General features: G+C 38.5%; 1 protein-coding gene across 1 annotated transcript in view; it reads left to right on the top strand.

Annotated features, from left to right (window-relative positions):
* OXCT1 (3-oxoacid CoA-transferase 1) overlaps positions 1–27018 on the top strand; it is a 144851-nt gene that overhangs the window by 96624 nt on the left and 21209 nt on the right. The window contains exon 14 of the mRNA XM_067730602.1: positions 19390–19479. Within this exon, the coding sequence (XP_067586703.1) occupies positions 19390–19479 (90 nt within the window). The remainder of the gene's footprint in view (positions 1–19389; positions 19480–27018) is intronic.

Below are 27018 nucleotides of genomic sequence, written 5' to 3'. Positions count from 1 at the left end.
GTCTTATTAATCATTTTTTAATTAATCAAGTTTACTTTAAGAAATATATATATTTGTTAATTTTATCCTTTTCATTATTTAACTTCTGTTTTATTTTATACTAGTTTCTAGATTTACAAATTGAGTGCTTACTTAATTTTCAGTTTTTCTCTTTTAATGATAAAACCTCTTAAGGCTTTCTATTTTTGTAGTATAATTTTAATTGTATACCATAAATTTTGATGTAAAGTTTGTATTTTCATTAATTTCTAGGTAGTTTTTAATTTTAGCTTTTGATTTCATTTTTGATTCAATAATTTTTTAGGAGAATTTTTTGTTGTTCTTCAAAGGTTTGAGGGAGTTATTCTTTGTATTTTTGGAATTAATTAGGTTTTCTTCATGGCCAAGTACATGATTCATTTTTCTAAACTTTACATGGAAATAGGGTAATTTTATATTAAATTCGACTTATTGCTTGTTGTGGTCAAATCCTTTATTCATTAGTTCTTAGGGACAGTGTGTGGTTTAGTAGAAAGCAAATAAGAGTAGAATTTAAACGATCTGAATTCTGGTTTTAGCTTTGCTACTAACAAATTGTGATCCTAAACAAATTACTTTCTCTCCTTTGGTCTAATCCAGTGTGGGCCAAAAAAACTTGCTGTGATGAAGGAAATGTTCTGTATATACTTTGTACAATATGGTAGCACTAGCAACATGTGGCTTTTGAGCACTTGAAATATGGCTAGTATGACTGAATAACTGAATTTTTAATCTTACTTAATTCAAATTTATATAGCCACATGTGGCTGGTCTACTTTATGGGACAGTGCAAGTATAATCTATTAAATCAAAGTCTTGGACTCAGTAAATCCTTAGGGAACCCAACTATAAAATTTTGTTTTAACGTTCAAGCTGTAGATTTATATATTTCTGAAGATGCTCTGATATATAGTGGGACATTTGAATGCTTAGAAAAATTAATAGTTGAGAGGTGGTAAAATTTCACATTTTTCTTACCCAGTTCAAGCTTCTAACATTAAATAATTGAGTCTTTGGTGATCCAAAGGTTTTGAAATACAGAAAGTTGTAGAAGTTAGCTTCTAAAACAACTCTAAGGGACTTACCAGATGGCACAGTGGTTAAGAATCCGCCTGCCAATGCAGGGGACATTGGTTCTAGCCCTGGCCCGGGAAGATCCCACATGCCGCAGAGCAGCTAAGCCCGTGCTCCACAACTACTGAGGCTGCGCTCTAGAGCCTGTGTGCCACAACTACTGAAGCCCACGTGCCTAGAGCCCGTGCTCCACAAGAGAAGCCACTGCACTGAGAAGCCCACGCACCAAAATGAAGAGTAGCCCCCACTCGCCACAACTAGAGAAAGCCCACGTGCAGCAACAAAGACCCAATGCAGCCAAAAATAAATAAGTAAAATAAAATAAATAAATTTATTTTTAAAAATTAAAAAAAACTCTAAGGTGAAAAATCACATTATTCAAATTACACTTAAGAGTGTGTTTTACTTCTTTGTTAAAGGTTGGGAAACCCATAAAATCTATTACATATTCTTTTCCTGTAGGGCATTAAATCAAAAAGAAATCAAAATTGAAATTATAAATTACCTAGAAATAAATGAAAATAAAACTTTATGTCAAAGCTTGTGGAATATAATTAAAATTAGACTCAGAAAAAAATTGAGAGCCAAAAATGCTTTTATTATTTGCAGATACTGTGCATTGACCCTTCTGGCTTACTTGCATTCCTTACCAGTGTAATGCATATGATGTGGCAATGTTTTTTGGGATTGTTTTTTTGGTTTTTTTTTTGCGATACGCGGGCCTCTCACTGTTGTGGCCTCTTCCGTTGCGGAGCACAGGCTCCGGACGTGCAGGCTCAGTGGCCATGGCTCATGGGCCCAGCCGCTCCACGGCATGTGGGATCCTCCCGGACCGGGGCACGAACCCATGTCCCCTGCATCGGCAAATGTACTCTCAACCACTGCGCCACCAGGGCAATGTTAAAGGACTTCCATTATCTGATCATATTAGCGGTGGGATGTGTATTGGTAAGACCCTCAGGATCAGTGCTAAATTAGATCATGGTTATTGTTAAGAACCAGATAGATCAGCTGGCTTTTATTTGGAGGAGGTCATATGATATGACAACATGTATCTTTAAACCCTAGAGTTATCTTGGTAAATTCACATTACTAGAGGCATATGGGATTGAGACTGAATGAATATCAGTTTCCCATCTTATCCTCTTTCCAGACCTTCAGTGTCTAAATAGAATGCCAGGCAAAATCACTAGCATTTTACATTTAAGCTTTCTTTCTCCTTTCTTTTCCCTTCTTAGTCAGTATAGTGGAATTTTCTTAAGTAAAAGGCAGATAGAGTTTTTGAACTTTATTGTATGCAATAAAATTAACATTGCCCATTTTATCGTTTAGTAGCTCAAGTAGATCATTGGAATACTTGTAATAATTATTTATTGAGAATTAGCAGAGAATAAGATATTCCATATATTTTTTCAGATTATCCAAATTTAGCTGTATAAGTACCAATTTCTAATTATAATTTTGGATGGAAAACCAGATTACCAGTCTTGTTACAGTCATGCATAAAAAGAGTAAATATGTTTTGCATGAAGAACTGGCACAGAGTCCTTTTTGTTTTTAATGCTAAATTCTACTTTTTTTAAAAAAATTTTATTTATTTTTGGCTGTGTTGGGTCTTCGCTGCTGTGCACGGGTTTTCTCTAGTTGTGGCGACCGGGGGCTACTCTTCCTTGCGGTGCACGGGCCTCTCATTGAGGTGGCTTCTCTTGTTGCGGAGCACGGGCTCTAGGTGCACGGGCATCAGTAGTTGTGGCATTCAGGCTCAGTAGTAGTGGCTCACGGGCTCTAGAGCACAGGCTCAGTAGTTGTGGCACCTGGGCTTAGTAGCTCCGTGGCATATGGGATCTTCCCAGACCAGAGACTGAACCGGTGTCCCCTGCGTTGGCAGGAGGATTCTTAACCACTGCGCCACCCAGGAAGTCCCAGAGTCCTTTGAGGCAGGCTCATAAGCTTTAACTCAAGTTCCTGAGATTTGACATGTTTTAGCCTCTCATCTGGTTTGCATGTTTATGGATTATAGTTATAGCTTTGAACCTTAACAGTCTTCGATAAGGCAATTTCTGATTGGTGAATTGTTATTATGATTTGGGTCTTTTGTTTTTGGAAACACCACCTTCTGGTAGAGATCATGTACTTATTATCAGATAATAAAGGGCCAAAGAAGTGCACAGTAAAATGAAGAAAAATAAGCATATCATCTGAATAATCAGACCCTGAAAAACTAATCCACAAACAAACTAGCTCCCTTAAAAAATGCGACATTTTTCTTACTGCCAGGATGTTATGAAAAATAAACTTATTACTCAGCTAACATTTTCCATCCTGAATGTGACTTCTCATAATCATGTAGTTTTTAGGAAATTTAATTTGCTTAAATCATGGCTTTCAGGTTGGTGAAAGATAAATGGTTTGTTGATGAGCACATTTGGAAAGTTTTTAAATTTTAGTCCTAAAGGATCCAACTGTATTTTTAGACTTTGTCTAAACTGAAACTACACAGGGCATCTCTAGGCTTGCTGTCTGTCTCTTAACTAAATTAATTAACACCATCCATCAGATTAGGAACAATAAGAAATAAAAATAGTGCAATAAGTCCAACATAATGAACATTTTAAAATAGGAAGAGTCTTCTATGGTGATTCAATTACCTTTTTCTAGAAGTTAGGGAAAGACTTCAGTTCTTTTCTGATTTGTTCTTATAACTTCAGGTAATTTGTTTAACTTTTCATTGTTGTCTTTTGTCTTTTGTGTAAAGGAAACTTAAATAATACCTACTTACTTTCTGTAAGTACTGTTTACGTAATGAGGAATTATCTTCATAAAATTGTGTTTATTAAAAGAGGCTCAGCATGGAAAAAGTAAGCCATAACAAGAAAAATGAAATAGCAATAGTAAAAAGTAGAAATGGTAATTATATATCATAGAACAAAGGTCCAGTCCTAACTTTTTCAAACTTGCAATAATATGGTTGCAGAATATTGTTTTAAAAGGTCCTCATTACCATGTTTTAATTTTTTGAAAAAAGTGTTCTATCAGAAACCTAAGCTATCTAACATCAGAACAGGCTTCTCAAAATAATGATGACGTGGATGGCAAAGTTTATTTATTGGGAAAAATAAAACACAGCAAAGGAAATCATTAACAAAATGAAAAGGCAACCTGCCAAATGGGAGGAATTATTTGCAAATCATGTATCTGATAAGGGGCTAATATCCAAAATATATAAAGCACTCATATAGTTCAATAGCAGAAAAACAATCTGATTTAAAAATGGATAGAAGATATTAATAGACATTTTTCCAAAGAAAATATGCAGATGGCCAACAGGTACATGGACAGATGCTCAACATCATTAATCATTAGGGAAATGCAAATTAACCACATGAGTTATCACCTCACACCTGTTACAATGGCTATTATAAAAAAGACAAGAAAGGGAATTCCCTGGCAGTCCAGTGGTTAAGACTCGGTGCTTTCACTGCTGTGGGCCTGGGTTCGATTCCTGGTTGGGGAACTAAGATCCCACAAGTCATGCGGAGCGGGGAAAAAAAAAAAAAAAAGACAAGTAAGTGCTGGCGAGGATGTGGAGAAAAGGGAATCTTCGTGCACTGTTAATGGGAATGTAAATTGGTGCAGCAACTGTGGAAAATGGTATGGAAGTTCCCCCCAAAATTAAACATAGAACTACCATATGAACCAGCAATTCTACTTTCGGGTATTTATCTGAGGAAAACAAAAACACTAACTAGAAAGGATATATGCACCTCTGTGTTCACTGAGGGATTATTTACAGTAGCCAAGGTATGGAAGCAACCTAAATGTCCATGTATGGATGAATGAATAGAGAAGATGTGGTATGTATACATACACACACACAATGGAATATTACTCTGCCATAAAAAAAGGATGAAACCTTACCATTTATGACAACATGGATGGACCTCTAGGGCATTATGCTAAGTGAAATAAGTCAGGCAGAGAAAGACAGATACCGTATGATCACTCTTATATGTGGACTCTAAAAAATGAAAAACAAAAAACAAGCTTATTAGATATAGAGAACAGGCTGGTGGTTGCCAGAGGCTGGGGGTGGGAGGTGTGAGAAATGGGTGTCAAAAAGTAAAAAGAAAAAAGAAAATTAAAACAACAACAAAGAAAAACCTACATATACAGTTCTCAGAACTATCGTTCTTATTCTTTATCCAGATACTAAATTGTGACTTTGTTAAGCTAGTGTACTCTGTATTGCAATAAAGTTCACTTACTACAAGAAAACAGATCATACCTAAAAACAAAGCACAGATTCATTTAATTGTCATAAATTGATTGTTTTTAGAGTCTAGATTTTGCAAAACATTTTAGCAATAGGCTAAAAGAGTTAGTAGGAGAGGCCCTCACAGAGGGAAATCTGAGAACTAATCTGTATTGTTTTCATTTTGATGAAGAAACAAAAACCACAGGAGCAAGCCACATACTGAAGTTTAAAAAAAATAAACTTTGTATTTTGGAATAATTTTAGATTTATAGAAAAGTTGCAGAGATAGTACAAAGAGTTTTCATATCTGCCTTACTTGATTTCCCTCATTATTACAATCTTTTATTACTGTGGTACATTTGTCAAAACTAAAAAACACACATTAGTACATTACTATTTGAGGGGGGAGGGGTTTAATCAGCTTTTTTTTTTAAATTGTAGTAAGAACACTTAATGTGAGATTACCCTCCTAACAATACAGTATTGTTAGCTATAAGCACTGTGTTGCGTAGCAATCTCTGGAGCTTATTCACCGGGTATAATGGAAACTTTATACCCATTGAACAACTCTACATTTCCCACTCTTCCCATAAGTGGAATCACGCAGTATTTGTCCTTCTGTGACTGGCTTATTTCACTTGGTATAATGTCCTCTAGGTTCATCCACATTGTCACGTATGGTAGGATTTCCTTCTTAAGGGCTGAATAATATTCTATTGTATGTATATACCATGTTTTCTTTGCCCATTCATTTGTCAGTCGACATTTAGGTTGTTTCTATATCTCAGCTATTGTGATTAATGATTCAATAACCATTGTAGTGCAGGTATCTTTTCAATATCCTGATTTTAATTCTTTTGGATATATACTCCAAAGTGGGATTGCTGAATCATCTGGTTGTTCTATGTATTTTATTGTGAGGAACTTGCATACTGTTTCCCACTAGCAGCTGCACCATTTTACATTCACACCAACAGTGTTCAAGGGTTCCAGTTTCTCCACATCCTTGTCACCACTTTTTTTTTTGATAATAGGTATGAGGTAATACTTCGTTGTTTCGATTTGCATTTCCTTGAAGGTTGGTGATTATAAGCATCTTTTCATATACCTGTTGGGCATTTGTTATGTCTTCTTTGGAGAAATTTCTGTTCAAGTCCTTTGTCCATTTTTTAGTTGGATTATTTGATTTTTTGCTGTTGAGTTAAGGAGTTTCTTATATATTGGGGTATTAACTCCTCGTCGGATGTGTGGTTTGCAAATATTGTCTCCGATTTCTTAGGTTGCTTTTTCATTTTGTTGATTGTTTCCTTTCCTGTGCAGAAACTTTGTAGTTTGATGTACTCCCCCTTGTCTATTTTTGCTTTTGTTGCCTTTTGTTATCCTTATAAGATCCCAATTTTATTCCTTCCATGCAGATACACAGTTTTCCCACCACCATTTATTGAAGAGTCTGTCTTTTCTCTGTTGTATATTTTTGGTAACTGTGTTGAAGATCAATTGACTGTATATGTGTTGATTTATTTTGGGGCCCTATATTCTGTTCCATTGATCTATGTGTCTGTTTTTATGCCAATATCATACCTTTCTAATTATTGTAGCTTTGTAATATATTTTGAAATCAGGAAATATAATGCCTCCAGCTTTGTTATTCTTTCTCAAGATTGCTTTGATTATTCAGGGTCTTTTGGGGTTTCATGTAAATTTTAGGATTTTTAAAAATTTCTGTTAAAAAATGCCATTGATATTTTGATAGGTATTGATTTGAATCTGTAGATTACTTTGGGTAGTATGGACATTTTAACAATATTAAGTCTTCCAACTCATGAACACGGAGTTTCTTTCCATTTATTTGTGCCTTTTAAAATTTGTTTCATCAATGTTTTATAGTTTTCAGTGTACAGGTCTTTCAGGTACATTAATATTAATTAAACTCCTGACTCTATCTGGATTTTATCAGGTTTTTCCATTAATTTGTCCTCTTTCTTTTCCAGGATCCAGTTCAGAGTACCATATTGCACTTAGTTGTCACATCTCCCTAGTCTTCCCTGGTCTGTGACACTTTCTCAGTCTTTCCAGTTGTTTTTCATGACTTTTATAGTCTTGAGAAGTACTGGCCAGAAGTCCTGCAGAATGTTCCCCAGTCTGGGTTTGCCTGATGTTTTTCTCATCATTAGACTGAGGTTATGAGTTTTTGGAAAGAATACTATAGAATAGTATTAGAAGAATACTATATTGTAAAGTGTCCTTTTCACACAAGTTAGGGAATTTAGGTTATCCACATGATATCACTGTTGACATTGACCTTTATCACTTGATTAAGGTACTCTTTACCAGGTTTGTTCACTATAAAGTTACTATTTTTCCCTTTCCATACTTTATGCTTTAGAAGCATGTCAGTAGATTCAGCCCACCCTCAAAGATCACTTAAAAGAGGGGTATTATGTATTATTTGCAGTTCTTCCAGAGAGAAGATTTGTCTCTTCTCTACCATTTATTTGTTTATGGCAGTATGGGCTAATGTATATTTTATACTTTGAGTTATAATCCAATACCATGTTATTTATTTGCATGCTCAACTTGTGCCAACTATGGCCATTAGAGTTTTTTCACGTTGGCTCCTATACAACTCCATTATTTTTATTTTTCATTGAGTACTTCCTTTCTGTTACTACAAGATGTTCCTAGTATCAGCTATTTCTCCAAGGAGCCCTGGTTTCTTTTATCTGAGAATGGTATTTGAAACCAAGATCTGGGTGTTGGGTGTGCTTATTGCTACTGGGACATCATTGCTTCTAAACCTTCTCAATGGACAGAGCTAAGTAATGTATGTATGCATGCGAACCCACACTTGTACAGTTTTGAATAATAAAGATAAACAACTTTGCATTTTAGACCTGCTCACTTTGGTTAGAGGAAAAAGCAACTCCTTCCTGAATAGCTTCTCAGGTGGTTATCGAGAGAATGTGTTTTCTTCTAAATGTGGAGCCTAAAAATGGCATTCTAGGGAATAAAAATGATTTTTTAGCTAGTACATCCCAGCTCCAAATATTTGCCATTCCTGAGTTCCAGATGAACGTGAATGAAGTCATTTCTGCCACAGGGTGTTATAGCAGTAAAAGGAATAAAATTCTTCTCAGTTACTGTAGCTCTTGCTACTCACCTGAGAATGTATTAGATTTTAAGTGTACCTCAACTTAGGCTCCATAGAAAATGGGTCTGAAATAATCAAGTTTTTTGCTAACACATTGATTTTTAATACTGTTTTGTCATATATGTTATGTCTCTGGTATTATAGACAGAGATAAAGTTACCGAAACCATCAAGATCAGAAACTTAAAAGGTCACTTATGAAGTATAGGGAGTTAAAGCACTGGCGTATCAAAAAATAAGTTAAAGTTTATATGTTTATATTTCTACCCTCTTCTGATTTTTCTTTGTATTTTACTTCAAAAGAATATCTTTTATTTTTTCATTCTGTTCTTGGTGTTTTGATTTCTATATTATCAAGATGTTCACCAAAAAGGTGTTTTTTTTGTTTTACTTGTTACTTTTCTCTAAGGACACTTCACTTTTCACTTTTAGTCCCAGAACCATTCCCCCACTCCACCCCCGCCATGTCCCTCCCACCATCTAAGAGCTTGCTCTGCCACAGTTGACTTTAAAAGATAAGAGGATAGGGCTTCCCTGGTGGCGCAGTGGTTGAGAGTCCGCCTGCCGATGCAGGGGACACGGGTTCGTGCCCCGGTCCGCGAAGATCCCACATGCCGCGGAGCGGCTGGGCCCGTGAGCCATGGCCGCTAAGCCTGCGCGTCCGGAGCCTGTGCTCTGCAATGGGAAAAGCCACAACAAGAGGCCCGCGTACCGCAAAAAAAAAAAAAAGGAAAGAAAAAAGATAAGAAGATAGAAATTAATGCTTCCTCAACTTCCCTCGTTATGTATCTTTCAAAAATATTTGTGGCAAATTCCCCAAAGTAATTTTTTTTTAGATAGAGGCTTTTAAAAAAAATTTTTGGCCACGCCTACCAGGGATCGATCCCGCACCCCCTTCAGTGGAAACCTAGAGTCGTAACCACTGGACTGCCAGAGAAGCCCCCCCAAAGTAATTTTTTTAACCTGATTCAGTGTGTGAAAAAATTCTTGGTTTCCACCTCATTCTCCCCAGTTTGAGGAGGAGCCATTTTTACCTTCCATGCACTTGCAGTTACAAGGTCTTCAGAGGAGAAATTGTGTCATTGATTTCTAAAACCATCCTATGCCTGTGATGCTAGGACCCACCCACAGTGACATGGCTCCTTAGCATTCTGTGTTGCCCCCAGAAGTGGGTCATTCTCACAATGATGCTATGCTTCTCCCTCTTGGGGCTCAGACCTCATACTAGTTCCAGGATCTGAATCTCTGTGGAATGATGTTACCCATGGTTCTCCTAATCCCGAAGGTGAGGTATGCTGTCTTAGCAAACCAGAGGTGAGAACTGTCTTCACATCTGAGAGGCACTGGGTACCCATTTTACAGATTAGGACTGGCTTAGGAGGAAAGAAATTAAAAGACTCCACCAATGACCAAAGGGTTATCAATTCGCTGTGAATGTTCATAGCTGTTAACTCTCAGTGGGTACTTAGCAATCATTAAACTGGGTCATCAGCTGAATCTAGAGGACACCTTGGGAATAAACAGAGTACTTATTAATTTGGTGTAGAATCAAAATGGTTTTATGTTCTTTCTCCTAGCCCTCTAACTTGCTTAATATAGCACCTACATTTAGTATTCATAACATGCTCTTTCACAATTGTTCTTAAGTGTGTGTGTGTGTTTAGCTTTTAAATTATCTTCTACATTTTTTAATCTTTTCTACTGTGGCTAAAAACACTGGTAATGATTCTGATGTATTCCTTAATAATGTTCTTTTAGTCACTGTCTTTCTCTCTCTCTGAAAATTCCATCCAGCTGTCAGAGATGGCTGTGTAATTATAATAATTCTGTAATTGTGCTCTTTAGAGCTTTGCAGACAGAGGGAGGAGGTGATGGAGCAAGTCTGCTTCTGCCCATGGTTCTATGCTCACTGCCCCCCCCCTTCATCCCAAACAATCCACACCCCTGTGAAGAATCGGAAAATAAAATTTCTGAGAAAGACTATTTCCTGCTTCCAAAAGGAATGGTAATAATTTCATATTCCATGTGAGTGAGTTGTTGAGGGATGTTGATATATTTTAGTACATGCAGACACATAAAAATGATTGTTATTCTTCCGTTTGTATTTTAACTGTCATTTTTGTTGGGATTTCCTAAAAATAATATAAGCCCTTAAAAAAATTCTGTGTGATAGTAAATGGGATCTGTGTTCCCACCATTAGAACATTAGTTTGAACCAGCCATGTGAAATTCCTGTATTTGTAGGTCATACATGGTCACATGGGGGCAATTGCGTATAATTCCAATGCATTTCTCTCGGTGACCCAGTGGAAAGAAGAGGCTTTTAATGCAGAAAATAACTTATCCTTGGATTTTTAAATATTGTGCTTATCCTGTTTCTGGATAATGTACAGGGCCAGAAACGCCAGTGCTTAGTCGTATTTAATAAATTCAATTAAATAGCTTATTTATACATAATATATAATTATTACTGAATTATTATTAAGTAATAATACTTAATCATGTTAAATAAAAACAAATCCCCTTATATCTGTCCTGGAGCATTTGCTCAAACTCTTTCTATTTCTGTAGGAGGCCTGATAAAACAAGGCGAACTCACCTAGCCAGTTTATTTGATGTTTGTTTTCACCTTTGAAGAATAATGAATAGACTCTATGAAAACTGAACCTATAGATTCACAACAGAGCTAAGAATAACATAGAGTTTTTCTCCTGCTGTCCATTTTATTAATCCAGCAAACAAAGTAATCAGAGTCAGTCTGTCTGACCTTGTACAAAGAAGTTAACCTATCCAAAGTGCCTCATTTATAACCAAAAGAAGCTTCATCATACATTGCTTATACCTTAGGAAAAGAAAATGTGAAAGTTTTATACTTTTAACAATTCACTTAGTAAATTCTTAGTAATTTCCTGCACAAAGGTGGAGTTAATGGCCTGCAATCAGTTTTATGCACATTGGGATTTTTTTTTTTACTTGGAGCAGTTGAGGTTTCAAAAGTGAATGACGGAGACACTCTTGAGCGGTATTTACACTTTTGCAAAAGGAGAGCATCAGTGTCGTTAATAGCTAGGAACAGGGTTCATTTGTCCCATTTGAAGTTAATTGATTTCTTAAGTGCACAGGTACTGATGAATCAGAATAGATGTAATCGATCAAAACACATGGTCGGGGCTTCCCTGATGGCGCAGTGGTTGAGAGTCTGCCTGCCGATGCGGGGGACACGGGTTCGTGCCCCAGTCTGGGAGGATCCCACGTGCCGCGGAGCAGCTGGGCCCGTGAGCCATGGCCATGGAGCCTGTGCTCCGCAATGGGAGAGGCCACAGCAGTGAGAGGCCCGCGTACCACAAAAACAAAACAAAACAAACAAAAATAAAACACATGGTCGTCGTAGCTGGATAGGTCTTGGAGGCCTGCTCTTGTGTTTTAAGTTGCTAGATGGCAGTAGTGGGTGGGACATGGTTTGTTAGAGGGGGGATGGGATGCCTCTCATGAGGAAGAATTTCAGTTATAACTACCTGGATGGCCTTGTCACTGCTGGCCAGTGAAACATCAGCCCTGATCTTAATGCAGGTCATGGGGCAAACTCTATAGTGGGGATAAGCTAGGATGCTGTGAGAGCACCCGAGAGAGGCCCCTCATCTCTCTTGTTGATGAGGTGGGGGCAGGGGCATGCCGGTGCTTCCTGGGAGAGGTAGTCATGATTTGATGCGTTAAGGGTGAGCTGGAGCACACCTGATAGAATGAGGGTGGGACCTTTCAGCATAGTATGAAGCCATACGCTGTAGACAAGCAACTCACTAGTCCTGGAATAGAAATGGGAACTGGAGCGTAAGGAAGTGAGGAGGGTCCAGGCCACGCTGTCATAGGTTTTGTATGCCAGACTGAGTGAGGTGCTTGGACTTTACCCTGAACCACTGGGGAACTAGTGAAAAGTTTTAAGCAGAGGAATGACATAAAATGCTCATTTTAAGAAGATTATTTTTGTGGTTATAAGTTGGAAAGATTTGAGAGGGACAAGGCTGGACATAGGTTGACTGGAGGGACTCAGGGAGAAGTCATAAGGATCTTAGCTAGGGTGAGAAATAGTCAAGTTCAAGAAATATTGGTAAAATAGAAGTTCCTTGTGATTGAATGATTCATTGATTGTACACGGATAATGAAGGAGAGGCAAGAGATAAAGACGTTTCTGATTTGGATCCTGAGATGGTTGACTGGCCACTAACTGAAATAGGAAATCGGTGGGCAGATGAGATTTGCCTTGATAAAGATGCTTAATTTACTTTGGACCATACTGAGTTGAGGCATGAATAATTAACATAAGATAACAGAAGTTTTTATTTCTCACTCACATAGAACCAAAGTGAATATCCCTGATTTGCAGACAGCTCTTCTGTGCAGTAATTCAGGGATTGAGATTCCTTCCATTCCATGGCTGCACCATCTTCAACATGTAGTTTGCAGAAAAGGCAAGGGCATGGAGCATTGTTCTTGAAGTTTTCAGGGTCCAGCCCTGGACGTGTTATATATCACTTTCACCCCGTTCCATTGGTCAGAACTTATTCATATGACTAGTCCTAACTTCAGGGACGGCTGGGAAATGTGGCCTCTGTGCCCAGGAACAAGAGGAAACAATTTGGGGAATCAGCCAGCGGATTGTGCTACAGCGTGACTGGGAAGTTTTTGGATATTGAAATCTGAAACTCAGGGAAGATCTGAGCTAGGCATGTGGCTTTAGGAATCATCAGAGACAGGGCCGGTTTATATCATAAGTGTATAGATGAAGTCACTCGTGGAGAGCAAGTGGCAATAAGAGCAGGAGGCCAAGGGCAGAGCTTTAAGTTGGCCAACACAAAGCTGGTGTGGGAAAAGGATGCTAGAAAGGAGCCTGAAAGCCTCAAGGTAGGAGGTATTATACCATGGAAGCCGATGAGTATAGAGAATTTACAGATGTTGATGGAACACAGTGTAAAATGTAGTAGAAAGTTTCAGGAATGTATAAAGTAAACCTACAAAGTGTGTACTGAATCAAATGATTAAATATTAGAGACTGGATTGAGTAGTTCTCACTTCAAGGGCATGGTCAAGGAGAAACTGGACTTCAATGTGTTGACAATCTATAGAGAGGGGCTGTGGAGAGGGGATAATTGAAACAAGATCTCGGAGAGAACAGGAGCAACAGCGCTTACTAAAATGAAATTTTGAATTTATCCAAGTGCTGCTTTTTTGACATGCTTTTTTTTTTTTTTTTTTTTTTTTTTTTGCGGTACGCGGGCCTCTCACTGGTGTGGCCTCTCCTGCCGCGGAGCACAGGCTCCGGACGCGCAGGCTCAGCGGCCATGGCTCACGGGCCCAGCCGCTCCGCGGCATGTGGGATCCTCCCCGACTGGGGCACGAACCCATGTCCCCTGCATCGGCAGGCGGACTCTCAACCACTGCGCCACAAGGGAAGCCCGACATGCTTTTTTTTTTAGCCCATATTATGATTGATAACTGATATCTGTTATAAGCAATTTTGTTAACTTACTTAGCAATAGAGATATTATTATATTTCTAGTTACATATTAATTGGTTTACATAATCAGTTCACCTGTCCTGGGAAATACAATTAAACTTGGAAAGGAAAATCACATTTTTCTTGGTTTTGAATACAAAGGATAACAGAAAAGAGAAATATTCTGCTGTACCTTTGTTATAACTTTGCTAAACTAAGGCAAATTTTTTAAATCTTTTATAACATCTCTCTTTGTATTTAAACAAATGTTGATATCATGTTTTTATTTTCCCTCTCTCCTGCTCTTTAGCTAGGAACATGTTTAGAGACCGCTTTCTTTCGTAGAACATTTTTTAATAATGGGAAAGTGAGACAGAAATAAAGAGGCTTACATTTGGATTGAGGTGGATACTTAATGCTCTGGTGTTTAATATTAAACAACAAGCCCTAGTTTTATAAATAAATCACAGCTATTTTTCCCTTTTTCTTACAGTTGATTCACATTTACCAGTGGGGCACATAGCATTAGTTTAAAATGCTTTAAAAATTGTTTCTGTAGATTGTACATTGTTTCTCACTTAAGAGCAGAATATTTAGAGGTAACTAATCTAAAAATAAGCCATTACTATTTATATACTTATGATAAAAATGATGGCAAGAATCATTTTCAGTATGTTTTATGTTTTATTTTAAATGGCATTTTAACAATTTCTTTCACTTTCTTTAAAATTCTGATATTAGGAAATAGGATCAAAGTAAATAAAAATATATTTAAAATACTGATTTTGGTTTAAATATATTTTCTAGAAAAAAGGTAGATGATCATGTTCTTTTTTTTTTTTTTTTTTTTTGCGGTACACGGGCCTCTCACTGCTGCGGCCTCTCCCGTTGCGGAGCACAGGCTCCGGACACACAGGCCCAACGACCATGACCCACGGGCCCAGCCACTCCGCGGCATGTGGGATCCTCCCGGACCGGGGCACGAACCCGTGTCCCCCGCATCGACAGGCGGACTCTCTACCACTGCACCACCAGGGAAGCCCGATCTTGTTCATTTTTTATTCCTAATTCTTATCTTAGTTCCTGGTTCATAATAGACCCTGAAAATATTTGTGAATGGAGGATAACAGTTGAGTCAGTATCTTTTTAGAAAAGTTTTATAATTGTGCAGCATTCTAGTGCATTTTATTGCAGTATTCTTTCTGTACTTGATGTCAGAGTCAGTCCTTAACTGCAAAAAAATGAGTTGGCTATGAAATGAGTATCCAGCAATCATCTCTCCATTATGCTAGCCAGAATACATTTTAGAACTAAAGTTGCCCCATTCAAGAAATACATGTTTGCTGATGAGATATAAAAGAAAGCCACGCTTTGTGTCACCCTGGCCCAGTGCTTCAATCATGACCATAATCTCTTCATTATAGGCCTATTTTTTCTCCGCATCACTTTTCTCTCTTGTGATTTATTTAAAGGTACATTTTTAGCTCCTTAACTTCTCTCTTTTATCAGCTTTTTATTTTGTATATTGATTAGGATGTTGGGTTTCTGGGAGGGAGATGAAGACGGAGGTAAGATCTGTATCTCAGCTCTATCAAATGTCAAGCAGTGTGCTGGACATTGGGATAAAGAGGTAGATAACAGTGCCGAGGACAGTATCTGGCATAGTCACCTCCCTCAAAGAGCAGTGGTAAAACATCTCCTTAAGAGGCCTTCTCAGGTCCCCCTTCTGTTATGCAGCTGTAACAGTACTAATTCTACACAATTCTCTCCCTTCCATAGAATTCATTTGGGCAACACACCACTGTATTAGTCACACCAGCTGCTGTAACAAATAAGCCTCCCGATTTCAGTGGTTTAGCACCCTGTGTTTTTCACTCATATTGAGCAATGCAGTATGTTTCTGAGTAAGTGGGCTCTGCTACACGTGGTCATTTAAGGACCCAGCCTGAGGGAAGCTCAGTCATCTGCGAGGACACCTTGGATGTCAGTGTCCAGATTGCAGAAGGTGAAGGAGCGTGAAGGATTACACGTGAGAGGCTTTTATGGGCCAGAGCCTGAAACCACAGGTAGCACCTCCCTCTCTTCCATTGTCTAGCACTCAGGCACATGGCTACCCCAGCTGCAGTAGAGAACTGGGATATATAAGTAGTTGATTCCCAGAAGAGTGCCTACTGAGCCGAGCTGAAAGGTGGCGTTGAATTTCCCACTTGCTTCAGAGAGGATGTCTTATATCTCTTTTTTTCTTCTGGTATAGATAGAATAAATTATTTTCCTTTAGTAATTGATTCTGTTTCAGAAATCACTTGGGAATTGAAATGGAAGAAAATGTTTTCATTTCTTTTTCTAATACAATGAACTTACTTAAAAAATACAAAAACCAAATATTTGGAGGTTTTCCGGTTAACCTGCTAGAAATGCTTTCTCTTAGGAGACACTGCTGTTCTCTTCCCCATCTGGCAGACTTTTGTGAAACACTTCCTCTGTGACGTCCTGCTGAGCCTCTTCCTCCCATTCCTGCCTCTCCAGACACAGTTAGCAGTTGCATCCTCAGTGCTCTGCTAGAACTTGAACATACCTATGTTACTTGAAGCCATTCATCCACTCATTCATCTAAGCACTTATAATGCAATAACAATAATAATAATACGGTGAAAGAAAGAAAAGAGTTGAAATTCACTGTGATAGAATTACATACCAAATAGTGCCAAGGATACAGGGAAAAGGCACTTAACTCTACCTTGGGGATGAGGAAGAGGTGGGGAATGCTTCTTTTAGAGGGAAGAAATTTGGTTCAAGTCTCTTTAATTACTCATGGATGCTTTCCCTTCCCCCAGTGATGAAGTTTATGAGAAAAGAAGCCTGTCTTGATCGTCTCTAAGTCCAGCACCCAGTACAGGACAGGCTCGTATTAGACACTCAGTAAAATGCATTGACTGAAGATGTAAGGCAATAAATTTATAAATTTCTGTTTACTCCACATCCATTCCTCATAACAACTTTATGGTAGGGCAGATATTCTTATTCCTGGATTGTAGATAATGAGCCTAAATACAAAGAGATTTGGTGTTTTGCAAATGTCACACAGTGGGTTAATAGATCTCAGGTGTTCTGCACCTAATCTTGTGCAATTTTTACTCTTGGAAACAAACATGTAAGTATCAAAATAGTGCTTTGAAATTTGTAGCGTGTGCTTTGAAGACAAGACATGAGACCACTTGAATCTCTTTGAGTGATGAAGACTGTTCATTTACATTGAGTCAAGAGATACAGTTCTTTCTAACAGACACAAAGAGATGGTTCTTTCCAACTTGTTTTACAGCACTTTATATTCCTGCCAGCACAGTGTTATGTACCCAGCTGGTGCTCTATAAATCTTTTTTAAATAACTGATGATGATTTAAAATATGTACATCAGATGCACCTAAAATGGACAAGCTTCCTGTTAGAAGCTGTCATAAGCTTTACCAGTATCATTGTGTCACAGGGGACAAAATTTGCCTGTGGTATATTCTAATTCAAGGAATTTTTTTTTTTTTTAATTCAAGGAATGTTTAACACACTAGCTTGGTTTCTGGTTTTCTTTGGCTTCCTCATTCTTCTGGCACTTACACTCTTAGTCTGCCCAAGGACACTATCTATGGAAGCTCAGACTGGCTGGATGTTCTCACCACAGCAAGAACATGTTGAGACATTTTTAAATGGAATAGCTTTAGTGGGTTTTGATGTTTTAAAAATCCCAAACTTCCTTAGTATTGGAGTTTATGATAGACATTCATTGCTTCTATCTCTAACTTATCCATATTTTGTACCATAAAGTATCAGTGTTCTCTTCAGAAATGTTATGACCTGGTGCTTTACTTATTAAAACTTCAGTGACGGTATGGCTCATAGAAGTATAAAATTACACATTTCCACATGGATATTCTGCTTCATGGCAACCTTACATGTCTGAAGACAGACTCATTTTGTCCCTTCCACTCCTTCCTTGCACCACCTCCCAACCATTGCCAGCTGCTTCCCAATGTCATTTAGTGGCAAGCTCCAAACCATGAAGATATCCTGACTACTTACTCCTTTGTTTTAGACTGCCCATCTAATTCATGTTCGTGCAGTGTTGCACTGACCTCTAAAATGTTTCTGAAATCAGGGGATTTGAGACCGTGTCTTAAAGCCAGGTGTGAGTGTATTGCCTGATTTCCTTAAAGGTATGAAATTATGGGAAAGGAGCTGAAAGCCCTGGAAGAGTTTACTGTCAAATCAGCAAGAGGAAAAAAATAAATTAAATTTTCAGGAGGTTTCAATGTTAGAAACATTTCTTTTCAATCTACTTGAGTAAGAATTTATTTCATCATCTCTGGGGACACTTGCTTTTTCCAAAACTCTGTAACCAGGAGACAGACTAGACAGTGGGAATTATTCAGAGTGTGTGGCACAGAGAAGGTGGTTGGTAAATGTTTAATGAATGAGGAGATAGATAGATGAACAAAAATAGAATGGTCTTGGTGAAAGGATCCTGAAGTCTGCTTCTGTTTTCTGTTTTTGCTTAACAGAAATATATTTTCTTGTTTCGTTTTGATGTATTTTTCTAGGAGCAAGATAAGTGCCAGGTTTTAGAAAGACAGACCCACCTTTCATATTAATCATTACTAGGGAAACACCACTAATGCCTTAGTTTACTACCTAATGGTATTTTAATCTGCAGGAAATCCAAGAGAGTGCTTTAGAAAGTGTCTGTGATTGAAGACTCAGTGGTGCCAAGTATATGTTTAAAAAGAAAGAAATGTATGTCAGGGGCATGTGGATTTCAGTCTCATATTATTGTAATAAGAGTAATGTGCCCAGAATTTTGGAAAGGTTCTTGAGTTTTTTCTTATCCAATGATTGACATATTGCTAATATAGCGTTGACAAAGTAATGTTAGCCATACTCAGTGAATGTAACATCATAATATTTATCCTGAACTTATTCTTCAGCCATAGAATAATAGAACAACAGGATATTAAGGTCATAAAGCTCAAGTACTAAGCAATGAAGGTCAATGAGTTTTTTTCACTAATTATTCCAGCGGCTTCTTCTTGCAAGTTAATTTTGTTCTGCCACATACTAAAAACATGAAAGAGAATTACTTCTTTTTATTTTTTTAATATTTATTTATTTATTGGCTGTGTCGGGTGTTAGTTGAGGCACGCGGGATCTTTCGTTGCGTTATGTGGGCTCTTCGTTGTGCACGGGCATCTCTCTAGTTGTGGCACACAGGCTTAGTTGCCCCGCAGCACGTGGGATCTTCATTCCCCCAACCAGGGATCGAACCAGTGTCCCCTGCATTGCAAGGCTGATTCTTAACCACTGGACCACCAGGGAAGTCCCAAGAAGTACTTCTTATTTTCTGTTTGTTTTGCAGGGGAAGATGGTGAAAGGAATGGGAGGGGCTATGGATCTAGTGTCCAGTGCCAAAACGAAAGTGGTGGTCACCATGGAGCACTCTGCAAAGGTAATGAGAGCTGCTTTTGGAAATTCACACTACACTGAAACCCTGTTCACCAGGTCATGCGACCATTGTTTTTATTGTTTTCTCTGGATCACTCAGCTTGATAGCGTTTATATTTTATAGAAAAACGTTACAAATAAAGACCATTATTTATTATCATTCAGCTAAATGTTTGTTTTAACTTTGAAGCAAACATCAGGGTATTCTTTGATTATTTGCCTCACACACACATTAAAAGTAAAAGCTATAATGTCTTCAAAAGCAGTGAAAAGATGTTAGGGCAGATGTGTTGATTCAGGTTTATAGATATTTTTATTTTATTTTTATTTTTTTGGCCAAACCCAGTGGCATGTAGGATCTTAGTTCCCCGACCAAGGATCGAACCCGTGCCCCCTGCAGTGGAAGCACAGAGTCATCACCGCTGAACCACATGGGAATTCTCTGATTCAGGTTTAAAGATGATTATAGTGGTTGCTATCTCTGTGCAAAATGAAAAACACAGCAGAATGTGCGTTTTTAACAGCAGTTATTTTCAAGTGGACAATATGGCCTCTTACCAAGTCTCTGGAGGTGCCGTTTTGAGACAGTGTTAGAAAATGATGGACTTGGTGATAGCAAGTGTTCTATTCTGAAGAATATTATACTTTTATTTTGATAAATTGTTGAGTGTTTATTGAATACCTATTATGTGCTGGGCACTGCTGGAATTTAGCAACGACCAAAACTAGACAAGAATCATTGACCGCATGGCACTTACATTTAATGATGATATCATCAGCCTGTAATAGTGATGGCTCCCATTCATTGAGTTTACTGTGCATGAACAGTACACTAAGCTCTCTGTGTATGTTTGCCTGTAAAAGCCCATGAACTTGATATAAGTATTTTTGTGGGTCCAGAAACAGAGCTTCAGAGAGGTTAAGTAACTTGCCTGAGGTCACACAACTAGTGGAACTGAGATTTGGCCTGGATACCTCTGACTCCGAAGCCTAGTCTTCTAAATACTGAGCTATCAGTATGACTTTCTTCCTATTCCAAGTCATTGTCTTTGAAACAACTGAGCTTAATTGCTTTCCCCACCTGAATCCCTGGGCTTCTGATGATTTGCAAAGTTGATATTGGGTGTCAGGTACCCTCTTCACCCTCTATACCTTTGCTCATTCTCCTTTATAATTCTTAGTTTTAAAACAAAAGCTACCTGTTCTCACCTCGATACCTGCTATTTTGAGTGGAAGTGGTAGTTCGTTTGCCCTTTTTTATTTTGTGATGCAGCATTGTGGGAGAGTGTGGATCTGGAAGATTTGCATCCGACTTGCTTCCCATGGGGAGTTCTGTTACAGAGTGATGGGTGCCATGAAACAGTTTCATTGTGAAAACTGTAATAAATATGAAATTAACATAAATTGCTTAGTAAGCAGTGAAGTGAGCAGTGAAGCATAAATGTGGGACAATAGAAATGAAACCAACACAGGTGACTACTGAGGATGCCTGGCAAAAGCATCCAAAATACTTCATTTCAGAGGCAAAAGGATGCCACGCATGCAAATCAAATCCAAAGGTTTTCTGGAACATAATGTCCATTTGGAGAAAACTCTTTCCGACTTTCCTTTTGTTGTTACTTTAATGTTGACACATAGGCACTGAAGTCCGACTCATTTCAGATTATTTTTGTGCATTCGTTTTCAAAACATTGGGCCTGTATTTCTCTTTTTTCCCCAAAGTGTTTTCTTTCTCCTCAGCTGGAATTTCTGACAGAGGAAAAATGGTGCTTCACACTTCCAATTAGAAGTCCCTTATTAAAGCTTTTCATAGAAGCAAGATAATGTTTTTTAGCGTTTCTTCTTTTTCTTCTCTCAGTGGGGAAATTGGCACTAAGTTTTAGACCAGAACTGAAGTTAGATATTTTTCCCTACATACTTTCATTTGGACAAACTAACAAAAAATATATTTGTGATTAAAATAATAATAGTGATTTGTTTATACTTAATAGATAACCTTGAAAACTAACCAACAGAAGTTTCTTTTCTTGCCATCTTCACTTTGTACTCTTGGTCCCAGAATGTGTGGTTGGTACTGTACATTGTTCCCCTGGACTTACTGTTATTGGCCCAACTCAAGGGAACACGGGGACCTCACCGCTTCTTTCCTACATCTTTTGTCTGCCTAAAGGTTGGTAGAGGTTGGAAAGGAAATAGAGAGGCGAGATCTTTCACTCCTGGTGGCCTCTCCAGTTTAATGACCTGTTCTTTTAGACATGCCAGGTAACTTCTGCTGCCTTATGAGTAAGTGAACAGCCTAGGGGGAGAATCCCCAGAGTTTTCTAAGACACAGAGTAGAAAGTTTGCTGTGAAAGATTAAAACCTGAGAAAAGAAATATAATCTTGTATTCTTGTGCTGCTGATTTTTTTTTCCCCCAGTAAGTGGATGGAGCCATCAACTGGCCTTCAGGTGCAGCTTTTTTTTTGCTCCTTTTCTTCATCTATAGGGTTACAGATGCAGGTCACTTATAAATACAGTATTACCTGACCTTTAAAAATGTTGCTTTAATCAGACAAAGGAAACTCTTTCCTTGCAAGTCTTTGCAAGCAGCCAGCAGCTTCTGGTATTTGAAACCTGGCTGCCTGCTTGTGTTGCTCTAGAGTAACCAGAATAACATTTCCTTTGCCTTAAAACTGCCTCTGAAAAAAAAAAAAAAAAAAAAAAACTGCCTCTGGAGACATGTGGCAGGCACTGGCGCCAGACTGGCCTTGGAGTGTGGCTTTCATTTAAGCTTAGACATCAGGGTTCCAGGCAAAATTGCAAAGTAGGCAGAGTTTTTGGTGTCTAGCCACCTTCTTACTTAAGCTTCTTTTGATCTCTTGGCGTGTCCTTTTTTTGCCCTCTAAAAATTGGGAGAAATGAAGGAAAGGAGTAGGAGTTTGAGTCTTTACTAGGTGTGAGGCCCTGTGTGTAGCATTGTACATACTGGATCTATAAACCTCTCAGCGACTCTCCGATGTAAGGCTGGAATGTAGGCAGGTAAGAAACTTGTCCAGGTAAGTGGCAGAGCTAGGAGTTTCCCTCAGTTTGGTCTAGTCATGTTCATCATATCATACCATGCTGTATCCTTACCTATGTTCCCATCCACACCTGCCCTTTTCTGAAAGCTTTAGGTTTCAGAATTACCTCTTTCCCTTTTTCATTTTCCCTGGTCAAAGCTGTCCTTGTTGAGATAGATATCAGCAAAATATTTAAAAGAAAACAGTCTCAGAATTGTGCCCACTACTACCCATCTCCTCTTCTTCCCTTTTGTATTAGAATCTTCCCATGTTTTAGTTGGGCACAGAGTAGCCCAGTGACAGACTACATTTCCCAGATTCCCTTGCGTGTAGATTCATCTATGTGACCAAGTTTAAGTCAATGGGATTTGAGCATTTGTGCAATTTCTGGGTCATGTCCTTAAAGAGAAAGCCGATTTCATTGGACTATTTTTTGTCCCCCTCTAGCCTTCTGAGAAAGGCCTTAACTGCAACAGCAGCCTTGGAACCAAAGTTGTAAACCACGTGCTGAGGCCTGCAGAGCTGCCCCACCAACCTAGATCACTAGCTGCCCCATCCTTTTCTTTATCAGTTCCTTCCAGGACTCCTCATAACTTCATCCTTGGCCCTGTGTACTTCTCACCCTCTGCACCTTTCTTGGGTGCTTTCTAAATCTTTGGCACCAACTATTATTTTTCACTCAGTGGCTCCCTAATCCTTATTTCCTCACTGGAATTCCCTAATGAGCTCTATAACTATATTTTTTTCCCTATTAGACACCTCCACCTGGTTGTTCCATAGCTACCTCAACCGCAACACTTATACAAGTGAAATCATCATCGTTTCCCCTAAAAATCTTCCATCTGCTAGCTCAACTGGAGAAGTGATGATCTCCTAGCCCCCCTCTGGAAAGGTACTCATGGGATTTCTGCCCCTCCCACTATACCAATCACTGTACATATTGCATCTACAATACCCCTGTAATCTGCTCCATCCTGTGGATTTCTACTTGTTTATGTCCCTGTCACATCTACATGGGTAACTGTTGCAGCATCCCAGAGGCCCTCTTCCTGCCAGACTGACCGTCTTTCCTGGTAATCAAGCACACCACTGCCAAAGTGACTGGTCTCAAACTAAAGCTGGATCGAGTTAGGTCCACATTATTTAGTTCACCTTAGCCTGCCAGCCTTTTGTCATCCGCTCCCCAGCAACCTACGTTATCCTTGTTTCCAGGGCTTCAGTTCTGCTAGGAGCTCCACACTCATGTTGTTTCCTGTTCTTAGGTGTTTCCACATTCTGTTCCCCTTCCCCCTTTATCTGACTCACTCCTACCTCTACACCATCATATATAAATGAGCCAACACTTTGTGAATTTGCTGGCTTAACGTCTTCCATCCTCTAGACGTGATGAATGACTAAATGTATATTCTTCGAGGCTTTGTCTTGAAATTTGGCAGAATTATCTTATGTGAGTATGTTAATTTACTTGTTTATGCAGGCATCAAATATTTATTGAGGGCCTACTATGTGTCAGGCACTATGGTAGAGTCTGAGGAAATGAAAAACAGAAAGGCATAGTCCTTCCTTTAGGCAGGTCAGAGTCTCATGGGGATAGAGTCATAGAAACCAATACCTAAAATAGAAGAGTGTACAAAACAGAGTGCTTCCCATGAGATGTAGCATTTGCATGGAGATCTGAAGGATGGGGCAGGGTTTGAAGGGACTAGTGTGTTGCAGGTCAAGGGAATAGGCACTGGGGTGTGAAAGGGCAGTGCATGCTGAGAGATTTACAATTAGGTCCCTGTTGTCAGAGAGCAGAGGGAGAAGAGTTGGGTGGAAATACACACACACACACACAGAGTCTATCCTCCACACAGTGGTAGGAATGATGTTCTAAAAATATAAATCATGTTATAGCACTTCTTCCTGGGCTCAGAAACCCTCCACAGCTTCCCATCTCCCTTAGATTCAAGTTCAGAGTTCCTTATACTTTGTCCCTAAGGCCCTCCCTGGCTTGTCAGCTTCAATCCCAGTACCTCTCTGACTCCATCTACTAGGATTCTCCCACTTGCCCACTGAGCTCCAGCCAGACTCTCTTCCTGTAAGTTTCTGGAACATTCCAAGCATCCTCCTGCCTCAGGGCCTTTGCACTTGTTATTGTCTATGTCTGGAAAGCTCTTCCTCAGATATCTACATGGCTCACTTCCTCCGTTCACTCAGGCCTCTGCTGAGGATACCAGAGAAGCTTTCCCTGACTGTTATAAAAATAGAATTCCCCCCTCTTCTGATGATTCTTCATCTCCTTTCTTCACTAGAATGGAAGTTCCATGAGGGCAGGGTCTCTTTCTATCATAACAGCTAAGGAAAATCATGCCTGGTGCATATTAGGAATCAATAATTGTTGAATTCATTAGTTCTTCAAATAATAATGATACTTTGAACATATAGAGCACTTTTAACTTTTTCCAAACAGTTACATGTTTATTGCCTTTATTTTATCATTACAATACTCTTGTGAGGTAGGTCTTATTGTTCCCCTTCCAGAGGTAAACCAACCAAATTTCATAGGAGTTAAACATTCTGATAAAAGTCAAGTAGAAAATTAAGAGCAAAAGCAAACTGAGAGCTTATGTATCCAGCCCCTCCGTTTTCTGTTACTAAACTTTTCTGTCTGGCAAATACCATCACCACTAACAATATAAAGGAAAGTGTTTTGTTCTTAGTATTGTGTACTGGAAATGTGTTCCTAAGGGTATAACTCTCAGAGCACAAAAACAAAGAAATTCAGTCATAGTTGTCATTTATTGGAAACAGGCAAAGCTCTCGTACCTATTTTTGAGAACATAAATGAGAGTGCTATTTCTAAAACAGGCTTAGTTTTTATTTGTATTACAGTAGGAGATCTGGATTCTAAAGGATAAAAAGAGTCATAATTATATTGTTATGAAGTTGAGAATAAATCTTTGTGAATAATATTTTTTATTAAGTCCAATCTGTATCAGATAGCGAAGGTGTCATATAGAAATCCTGAATACTGTTTTACCTTGTCTTTGCTTTTTTAAAAATGTAATTTATTTTTTAATTTTTATATTGGAGTATAGTTGATTAACAATGTTGTATTAGTTTCAGACGTACAGCAAAGTGATTTAGTTACACGTATGCATGTATCTATTCTTTTTCAAATTCTTTTCCCATTTAGGTTATTACAAAATATTGAGCAGAGTTCCCTGTGCTATACAGTAGGTTCTTGTTGTTTATCTATTTTAAGTGTAGCAATGTGTACATGTCAATCCCAACTTCCCAATCTATCCCTCCTCCACAACCTTCCCCCCTGGTAACCATAAGTTCATTCTCTAGGTCTGAGTCTGTGTTTCTGTTTTGTAAATAAGTTCATTTATATCATTTTTTTGTTATGAAGTTGAGAATAAATCTTTGTGAATAATATTTTTATTAAGTCCAATTCATATCTGATAGCAGTGTCATATAGAAATCTTTTTTTTTTTTGTTTTTTTTTGTTTTGCGGTATGCGGGCCTCTCACTGTTGTGGCCTCTCCTGCCGCGGAGCACAGGCTCTGGACGCGCAGGCCCAGCGGCCACGGCTCATGGGCCCAGCCGCTCCGCGGCATGTGGGATCCTCCCGGACTGGGGCACGAACCCGTGTCCCCTGCATCAGCAGGCGGACTCCCAACCACTGCGCCACCAGGGAAGCCCTAGAAATCTTGAATACTATTTTACCTTGTCTTTGCTTTTTGTGCAGAGGAATTATAAAAAGTAAATGAGATTTATTAATCCTTTTTATTTTGGACCAAATGTGTTACCAAAAGCCAGCAAATATAAAAGAGTTCCTAAAAATGCTTTCTTGGAAGCATCCTTGAGACAATTTTCAGCAACACTGAAAGGTATCCCAAGATAAAGTATTCTTTTGTTAGGATAATTTGTAATTAACATAGTTTCATCTGGTTTAATTTTTTTTTCCATTCATAAAAGCTTGTCAGTATTTTATAATTTGTTAATGAAACTATTTCATGGCTAGGATTGTTTGGGAAAAAACGATATTCACCATTAAAAATAGAAATCCTTACATGGTTTTGTCTTTTTTATTTGTCCTTTAATGATGGACATGCCTGCAAAAAAATGTTATAATGGAAGGAAATAGCAGAACACAGTCCATCAACCAATAAACACTTTAAAATGTCTTACAGAATTTAATTAAGCAAATAACTTTACATTCTGTGACCTTGAGCATCCGTAGTTCTTGATAGGAAAGCTGACACTGAGAGCAGCTTTCTAAGGTATCACAGCAATTCATGGATGGAAAGAGAAAATAATTCCTGCTCAGTCCTAGGCTCTGCCATCCTTAGTCTAGAGACCATAGGATGCAGTCTTTAGAGAGAAAATAAAAGGCCATGATAAAGATTTTTGTATTATATTGAAGAAAAATGGCCTTCTATTCTAAGATCTCAAAGCCCTGCAGACTATTTTCAGGGAAATGGCTCGCTGTATCTATTGTCTCATTTGGCTAGGC

This window comes from Pseudorca crassidens, chromosome 3, assembly GCF_039906515.1.
Source record: "Pseudorca crassidens isolate mPseCra1 chromosome 3, mPseCra1.hap1, whole genome shotgun sequence".
NCBI classification, from domain to species: Eukaryota; Metazoa; Chordata; class Mammalia; order Artiodactyla; family Delphinidae; genus Pseudorca; species Pseudorca crassidens.
Note: the sequence above shows the minus strand (reverse complement) of the source record. Positions and strands in the feature narration are given on the sequence as shown.